The sequence below is a fragment of the Lingula anatina genome, chromosome 2 (assembly GCF_051362555.1).
Source record: "Lingula anatina isolate TDL-2025a chromosome 2, LinAna3.0, whole genome shotgun sequence".
NCBI lineage: Eukaryota > Metazoa > Brachiopoda > Lingulata > Lingulida > Lingulidae > Lingula > Lingula anatina.
This window is the reverse complement of record NC_141768.1, coordinates 6,678,444-6,688,174: the sequence shown is the minus strand read 5'-3', so window position 1 is coordinate 6,688,174 and position 9,731 is coordinate 6,678,444. Positions and strand designations below refer to the sequence as shown.

The following is a 9,731-nucleotide window of genomic DNA, read 5'->3' as shown; positions in this document are numbered from 1 at the left end:
CTCTAATTCGGGAACCGTTAGTGCTAGAGACCCATTCTTTTTTGCATTTTGTAGAGCATGTAAAGCCCAACACTGGAAGTGGTCTCCGTTTTTTTGTATTCCATACGGTTTTCGAGTTACGTTGTATCAAAAAGTACATATTGGTGGTGAAAGCAAAATGTGCAGTACGGTAATGGATAATAAATTTTGAACTCTAGAAAAATAAAACATAAGGCTTGGCAAAGCAGACAACTTGTGGTCAAAAATGACATTATTTCATCAAATTTGAACATCTGGAACTTCAGAGCACCTCCCATTTCAAGAATTTTGACCAAAATGACCTTTTCTTTATTTTAATTAATTTTTTCTGTAGGAAATTTATGGCACATTATGGTAACTCCAAAATTATAACATTTAGTCCCTTATATCTCCAAAACTGGCAGAGATAGGTCCATAGTTAATATTGAACTTGAAAAGGAAGTCATATACTGGCAATCTAAATGTGACTTTGAAATTGACCTTTGACCTACTTTTCACCATGAATTGAACTTTGCAAATTTTGCTTCCCTTTTATCTCCAAAACTGGCAGAGATAGGTCCATAGTTTCTATTGAACTTGAATAGGAAGTCATATACTGGCAATCTAAATGTGACCTTGAAATTGACCTTTGACCTACTTTTCACCATGAACTGAACCCTGCTGATTTCTTTCTCTTTTAACTCCAAACCTGGCAGAGATAGGTCCATAGTTACTATTGTAGTTGAATAGGAAGTCATATACTGGCAATTTACTGTGACCTTGAAATTGACCTTTGACCTACCTTGCGATGAACTAAACTTTGATTGTACCATTTTTAGTTATATATATTTTATTGCATATTTTGAAAATTCTTGTTGATTGCATTTTTACAGCTTGTCAAGCACAGGCATGGTGGCTGTGTCCCTTATTTTGTGTATGTGGGGGTCTATACGAATGCGCTTACTCCAGCTGGTGGTACAATATTCGGAGGCGGTATCGCCTCTCTGATCCTCTAGTTTTGAATGCAATTGAGAGAGGACAGTGTTGCCTATGCTGTCTGCATTTCTGGACTGACGTTTTTGAGAATGAACACGTCCACACCATTCAGTGCATATGTTATAACTTTACTGGCCTTGTAACATGTTACCTATCAATGCACATGTTCCTTGTATGGATATTTATTTGCGATATATTTTCTCAATAATTTATTACTCTGAACTTATTTAACCTTGTTTTGTTGGAAAGAAGTACAAAAATACTACAGGAATTAACTGTTTGATACCTTATTATGTAATTATTTCATAAATTATATATCAGTGGCGCACATTAAATACACATATTAACGTGCACATAGTTCATTTCTATATGAAAGGTGGCATTTACATGAAAGCATTTAACCAGTATTGCTAGATATATGCAGCCCCCTCCCATGCCGGTTTCATCTTTAATATTTTGCAGTGGAATCCTTAGCCTTCATCTACACATACACAATGGCCTCATTTTGAATCTTAATTAGGGTCCATAGACAGCTGTAAAGATTAGGTCAAGCCTGGCTTGTTGAGAATTTTTAAAAAGACATCCGAGCCATAACACAGACTGTTCTCTGCTTGAACAGGTCAGCCAAATGATGGTTGGACGTCTCACTGACTAAACCCTTGATAAAAACTGAATATTAAAAAGGCACAAACAGAAACAGCTCATGCCTGCATGAGATTGATCATGTCTGATACATCCGTGGATAAAATGCTAACTAGTATCCAGGTTTTCTGTCATAAGTTCATCAAAGGCATCTTGTCTTGTGCCTAAGGATGTAGCACATTTCAGTCTCTCCTGGCACAGCAAGGCTACTGTATGGAGACTGTGCTGGAAAGCCAATCAAATATTTCTATTAATTTGTAGATACTGGTAGTCAAAGTCAAATATTGTAAACTTTATATCATTATGGTTATCTAGTACCCCAAATAGTAAAATGAAAAATATTGGCTATGAGTGTGAGTAAAGACTTTTCATGAATAAAGGTAATTCAGCTACATAGGAGATGCATCAGTGGTTTTGTGACCCTAAAAAGTACAGAATCCAAAGCAAATGTACTTTGATCCCAGCAGGAGTTAATTTTTTTTTAATTCACAACAAAAACCACTATCCACATAAAAAACCATCCACTTATTTGGCTGGAATTATAAAGAATAAAATAATGATTTTGTGACTTTCCATCTCCATGCTGTATCAAATATGTATTTACCTGAAGTATATGCAAGCCTTTCATAGTCAACACTGCAATTTCATAAAGACCATCACCAGTGATGTCAATGTAGTCCAGAGCCAGAATAGGGGAGGAGTAGCTGCGTCTGCTGATCATCTTAAACTGTCCATCATTGAATATCTCTCTAGGTGAAGTTCTTGGTGAACCTGCTGACTCAACGGAGGGCTGTGTCTCTGAGGTTTGTGTTGGGAAGAATTTGTAGATCAGTAACTCCTACCAATGTTAAATTTCATGTTAATGCCAAAAATATTTCATTTAAAAGAATTCCATGCCTTTTTCATGAAAACAATACATGCACTGTAGCATTTTTTGACAGTGGCATCCTTATTCTATTATAGACTATAGGCACATGGATTTAAAAATCTGTCTTTTTATCTTTATGTTTTACATTATTTCCTCTCATGAATTCAATTTAGAAGTAATTAAAAATTTTACTCTGAACTTTTCTCAGTACTAGTAGTTGGCATATTAATGCAGTAACTGTATAACACGCAAACAATTCAATTTTGCTTTGCTACTGCCACAGAAATCTGAAAAAATTATACATTTTAATAATATTATGTATATTTCAGACACCAGACAACCATTTAGTGATTAATATTGATTTACTAAAATAAACTGCATTGTCTTGCCAAAAAATGGGTCTGACCCATGCACTGACCTGACCATATGTTCCAAGTAAAATTTCATTTTCTCCATCAAAGTCAATATCTGTTACACAGGAGCACAGTACGCTGTCATATCTCTCACTATCCGGGAGGTGCTTCACATCAACCAAACCTCTCTCTAATACATTCCTACCACAAGTTAAGATAATGCAAATTAATGTTATTTTCATCATTATAGGGCTAGATCTGGGATTACACTCAGAATGGCCTGAACGGAACATATTCTTCAGAAAACATGCCCAACTAACGATATCTTTATCCAAATACACAAATTAAAAGCTCATTTTGTAAATTTTTGGCTTTAAAAAACGTCCTATTTGCTCGGCCTGGGAGTTAATGAGCTATGTGGTCACGTGGTCCAATGACGACAATCGAGCCACTGGAGAACAGAGCGTGCTTAGCTGTCAAACTGAGCTGCATTGTCCACCTGTAAGATGACTTCTCTGGCTTCTGATAAAAGTTTATACTCATTCAAATCTCTTACCCGAGGGGTCTAAATCCTCGTGAAGCTGTGTAAAACCATTTCCCATCTAGTCATTTCTTTTACAAGCATTTCATTATGGTTATCCCAAGTTGTATAAAACACTGCATTTGAATGAGTTAAGGGAAATGTTGATTATTGCATATGAGGTCCATGTTATTTGTGAAATTCAATTTATTTTATTAAACCGCTGACACTCCGTCTTGCATACTTTTATTAAACTGAGGTAAACAATGCCTGTTACCTTTACAAGTCCTATCTTAATCATCCATCTACCTGGAACTTCCTTTACCTCTTAATTAGAGGGTTAAATGTCTTGCTTGTATCGAACGCACTCTCTATCTAAGCTTTACTCCAGTTATCTCAGGTAAAAATCTACCTGTGCGTTAGTTACAAAGCGCAGCTCCCGTAGACCTGGGGGTACTAGATAAAATCTGAACACCAGGTTTATCGAGGAGCTAGAGAAAGAAAGGAAGAATTTTTCCTGCACAACTTCATAGGAATTTTAACACGGACTTAATCCAGCTTAGACCTCCAAACTAACAGGGTGACATGGGCAATTTTCACAAACAAATCATAAAACTATATTTCAGTTAACCGCCTTTAAAATAAATATACCGTTCTGGGTAAATTAAAATAGTTATTAAATATCAAGAATATTTTTGACTTAAATGATGATTTTATTATTAATGGAAATTAAGCTACTATATGAGGTACATTTGCTGTGATTACGCTGTCCTTCATGTTTTGCGTAAGTCTACATTTTGCTGTATGTGCTTGTAATCTTTTTAAATATGTGCGTACAATTTTTGCAGGTCTGGTTACCCCCCTGTTATGTGATGAGAGTATTAATTTGGCAATTAGTTCCTTAGCTTATTTGAATAGAATTGCAGTGTAAAATTTTCAACAAGATGTTGGCGAAGTAGCCCATTACTCTTTGTAGGTATTTCCCCCGTCAAAGTTTGTCTAAAATTATCTTTCAATCTTTACTCTTTCAAAGACAGTATAAAGTTACCTGACATATTTTCGTGTAAACTTAATGACAAGCCAAGTGTCTCCAGTTCATTCCGTACTCAATTTTACCCAAGCAAATTTTTTTCTTGAGTAGATGCTTTATAGCACGGTGTTATAAGCTTACAAATTTGCAAAAAAAAATTGCGTACTGACGCAGAATTTGCGTTTCAAGTTATAAAATAATCAATCTTTTAAATTATTTAATATCAGATGAAATAATCTTCAGAAACAAATCCTCAAAGCATAAACGAATTAGGATAACGAACCATTTTATTATAGCAGTTCCCATTTTTTCTTTAATGTAACGCTCTTTTTCCTGTTTTTCCTCAACATGTTTTCTTCCACGGAAGCTTCAAGATACCCTGAGAGCAATTTCTTTTATTTATGTTTGCGACCGTGTTTGAACTTAATTGTTTAAGTATTGATATTTAACGTCATTTACAAATACCAATAAAATAACCCCATGAAATAAATGAGATATATTGAAAAATATGAAAGCCCACTAAGACGAGTTTCATACCTGTTATTACCTGGCTTGGGAATTGCAGCGGTGCATAATTAACAGGTTTGTTGTAAACGAGCTTTTGGTCAACTACAAAGCATTTAAAATGCATCAGCAATCAGTAAGTTTGCCAACTGATGACAGTTAATCTGAAAGACTACCAGCTCTTGATATGATCTAAACCACCTGAGGTGACCATGATCTAGAGCATCGCAACTATTGTCACCGAAGTTAGTAAGTCACGGAAGACCGTCACAGACAAAGAAAGATTGTCAAAGAGAGCTGCAATTTTGGTGAATCCCACGGCAACACACCGAAGCATAACGAAAATTCCTCAACTCCGTTCAACACAACTTTCCTTAACTTCTACGTCTGTATAGTATGCACCATGCAGCTCAGTTGAGTCTCATAGACCTTTTTCGTGATTGTCGTCACAGTACCACGTGACCCAGATCTGTTGCTTCATTTTTGCATATTGAGGTGAGGTTTACTAAAACGCTTTTTTTTCTACTAATAGATTGTTTTTATAATTTTTAAATGGCGGGGATCGATTAAAACATACCTCTAGTGTATAGATTGAGTGCTGTATCTTCAAAATTCGAGAAATGGATTTTTACATGAACATTGTCCTTTAATGAATTCAATTTTGCTCTGTGTAAAGAAGCAGGATACCCTGTCATATACATTTTTTTAAACTTTTAATACTGACAGAAAAAATGTTAGTTATAATGCTTCATTGGTATCTGAGCGTAAAAGAAAAATTCTGTAACTCTGCTCATGTTTTGTTTGTCAAAAAACATATTTCAGTAAAATTACCTGTTGTTTTTCCTTTTTTAACAATATTATACAGTTTTAAAAGCAAAATTATTTGCCTTCACAAATAGCAAAATCTAGATCCTTAAAGGGAAACAAACATGAATTTTCCATGTACTGTACGAGGTTGTTCTCTTTTAAAATATTGCTGTGTTTAGAAGGTTATGATCTGTTCAATGTAATGGTAAAATACATACTTAAAGTTATTTTCAAGCGTTCAATTACTATTTTACCTGTAGTTCACAGTTAATTCTAAGGCACTGGTTACTACTAAGTTGAAATTTGGTTTCTTTTTCACTTCTTCCCCTTCATTTTCTAAAAATAGATGCAAAGTCATAATCATGCATTTTAGTCTTGGTGAGAAAACACTTATATGCAACATACTCAATCATATATTAACACAGATTTAATATTGGCTTACAAACTTGACATAAAGTACATCTTTAAATACACATACCTTGCTCCTTCAAAGTTTAGTTTTTTCGTTTTTCTATGTACATAATTCATTTACAAATTTTACTGACTGTAGTTAATTTGTTTATTAATAAAACTGACTCTATTTCCAGAAATAAATTTATAAAAACTGGGATTGAAAACACTTTACATGTAGGTCCAGAAATAGATTTATAAAACCTGTGTATATAAATATAAGAGCCTCCCTTCAGTCTGATTTTAGTCAGTACCTTAAACCCACCTGTGCGGACAAATGAAGGACATTCCACACTTGTATCTGCAGAGAATAAATGTAGTGATGTGGTCAAACCATCATGCTGTGCAGACCAACATGAAAGGATCTCTGGAAAAGGAACAAATCAAAGATTCATTCCTCATCATAAAAATATTTGATTTCATTCTATATTAAGAGACTTGGCATTTAATTTAATGATTTTATTGTATATCAAGGGGCATTTAACTTCTTGTGAATTTACAAGATATTTATACATATAGCACAAGTATATATAATATATAGAGCACACATACAAACATGATCAATACATTTTAGCATAGTATTTATACATACATTACTTGTATATTTTTTTTACACCATGCTCAGTAATGACCCCTTATATATACCTTTAGTCATTGTTTTAACAGTTACCACTTGAACATAGCCATTCTGACAGCAAAACCCTGTTATTCTTTTGTGTCCACTCTCAAAATGTTGTATATCTATCCACATCACACTGAAAGGCGATATATCACTACCTATATCCAATACAATTCTGATGAGAAAACATACGAGCATGTAAACATGTCAAAATATTTCTTTTAGTTAGTTACTGCATACCACATGCTGACAGCACACATTTTTCGTGAAAAACTATACAAAACTATATATATATATATATATATATATATATATATATATATATATATCTCTCTTAAATCACTTCATTGTGCATATGTTATCTTCCTGATAAAAAAATTTAAAAAACCATACCTGCTATTTATGTTCATAAATTCTGGAAATGTTTCATTTGTAGGTTGCTGATAGAATGTGTCAGAGTTCTTGAGCTATAAAAGATAAAAATATGCAGTAACCATTATCTATACTTTACTTTCCAAATTAAAAAAGAAAATTAAAAAAAAAGCATGCCAATGACACAAATACATGCATGTTAACTGACTTTTTTTAAAGTGAACTGCAGAAACAGCAAAATTTTCAGTGATACTGATGGAAATGATGCAAATTGAAGTTAATTTTTATTTTTCCACCACTCCATGTCTATTCATTGTTTTATCTTTTATTCTTATCAAATCTTCTTACTTCTCTGAACAAATGTACATGGTTATCATTGCCACTTAGTAAGAAAACAGTCTCTCTTCTTCCATCTGGGTTTATGTAGCTAAAAATAATATTAGAAGAGCATACATGTAACAGAAAATATACTTAATACTGCAATACACAAACTACAGCAGAAAGGGCTCAAAAATAGGTTTGGAGAAGACAAAAAACCCCAAAAATAGGTTTAGAGAAGACAAAATGAATCCATCAAATTAAATATTTAAAAAATTGTGGGGTCTACACAAAATCTATATGCTGTTGACTTGTAAGATTTCATACGGCAAGCACTAACAATATTTAAAAATAATATCTATTCAATGAGAATACTCACTCTGTGTGGCATAAATGGAAAGGCAAAAATTGTAATTCTACATTCTGACAGCTCTCTGGAAAAGAATTATCATACAATACACAATTCTTATGTATTCTCCAAAACAAATGAAATAATGAATTAATTTCATGCATACACAATATTGAGCCTCCCTGGTTCCCAAACCCAACTTTCAATAAATTCTTAGAAATTATGAACAGAGTACATAAAAACTTCACTTAACATATCTATAAACATCTTGTAACTCATCCAAACTGTTTATTTATAATCCTCAATATTTCACAGCATCCTTTTCACTAAAATTCTGTTTTAATTATAAAACTCACGAGCAATTTTATCCAGATTGAAAGTTTCTTCTGGTTCCCAGTCAGAGTAAATGTTGAGATATTGCATAGGCTTACCATCAACATCCTGAAACACACCATTCACTATTTTCTATTAAAAAGAAAAAAAACTGTATTGCGCTGCATTATTTTTCACTACCTTAAGATTCAATGTGTTCAAGCTTCTCTATTTTCCAATGTCTATTTGTGCACATTTGTTAGACTTTGAGTATTAGCAGTGTTTGCTTTAAGGTAACTGGATCAATCAACAATGTGGTCTTGTAAAGATAGGTCACACGTCAGTTTACAAAATGTAAATTTGCAACTTGACTCCTATACTGGTCACAGTCACAATCAGTCTGTCCTAGCCACATCACACCAGTAGCTCAAGGCTATTCATCGCACACACATAAAAAAGGATTTACTGGTTTAAATTTAAGTTACATTTGAAGCAAATTTCTGGTTGTAAATTTGACCTACTCACCATCTCTCCAGTTCATAAATGCCTGCCAAATGACATAGTAATGAATTGGCCATTATTGCTGCATGCATCATAGCATAATTATTCAAATGAGGCTTGGCAAAAACTACCCAAGGTTATATTTAGAGTGCAAAAAGAAAGAAGAAAATCAATATTTGTTTAAATATCATTTTTTTGGGGGAAATGAATCAACACCCAGCCCCTTTATTATTCGTTAAATTATGCTGGCATTTGATTGGTTATAAGCTTACATTATATTGAAATTGAAAAGAAAAGAAGTGAAAAAATCATATACTCACACATTTGATAAAGGCAATGGCAATTACTACTCCTTTATCTTTTCCAGTTTTACTGAAGGCATCAATAGCTACAATTTCTGCATCGCCTGAATAACAAAATATCCAAGAGCAACTATGTGCTTGGCTTCAGACATTAAACAACAGTGGTACTGCACTGACTCAGTTGGTTAAATTAATGCCAAACCCAAGTTGAGCACATAATTTGAGGACAACCTGAATGACTGCATTCAGAAAGAGTGCGACTGAGCTAAACTTTCTTCAAAATTTCTTTCATCTCAAAATGTATCGTTGCGAACATTTCATTAACTCGCAAACAAATACCTTCCAACAAAATATGTGTTTGTGCACTGTAGATCTAAAACTATTTGAACAGTAAAGTAAATTCTTATTCCTAGCAGACGAACCTGGGATGTAAGTGAACTGTACTTCTCTGGGTAACGGCTTTAATTTCCCGGTCACTGTCTGATATTCCATACATATAATTTGACCACGAAGCGACGCTGCCAGTAACTTGTTTCTTCCGCATGGCGTTGAAAATTTGGCTAGCCCATAAACGTTACTCTGAGACTGTAAACTACAGAAATGTGCCTCAGAAAGTGCACTTGACAGCGACATAGTGAATTAGGAACTCTGGGATATTGACGTGCAAACGAGATGTACTTTTTTCCCCAATTTCTGGCAAAATACTACTTTAATAATGTACATATAATTGCATATTCATTGATATTGCTCTTATGTTTTTTAGGATATCATCCATGCAACCTTTACCCGTT

The 9,731-nt window shown here is 33.7% G+C and overlaps 1 protein-coding gene across 2 annotated transcripts; it reads right to left on the bottom strand.

Moving 5' to 3' along the window:
• Positions 1 to 1,159: 1,159 nt before the first annotated feature.
• On the bottom strand, positions 1,160 to 9,612 carry LOC106171751 (KICSTOR complex protein kaptin). 2 transcript variants are annotated; one of them, XM_087003091.1, is made up of 12 exons: positions 9,363 to 9,612; positions 8,959 to 9,044; positions 8,182 to 8,266; positions 7,856 to 7,910; positions 7,507 to 7,585; positions 7,180 to 7,253; positions 6,813 to 6,922; positions 6,433 to 6,468; positions 5,972 to 6,053; positions 2,922 to 3,057; positions 2,240 to 2,473; positions 1,160 to 1,860 (listed from the first exon to the last, which is right to left on the bottom strand). In XM_087003091.1, the coding sequence occupies exons 1-12, from the start codon at positions 9,571 to 9,573 to the stop codon at positions 1,744 to 1,746; spliced, it is 1,305 nt and encodes a 434-aa protein (XP_086859217.1). In that variant the 5' UTR covers positions 9,574 to 9,612; the 3' UTR covers positions 1,160 to 1,743. The 2 variants fall into 2 exon arrangements, with proteins under 2 accessions (XP_086859217.1, XP_013407661.2); XM_013552207.3 differs by having other exon boundaries at positions 6,433 to 6,534; positions 9,363 to 9,611.
• Between the last annotated feature and the right edge of the window lie 119 nt (positions 9,613 to 9,731).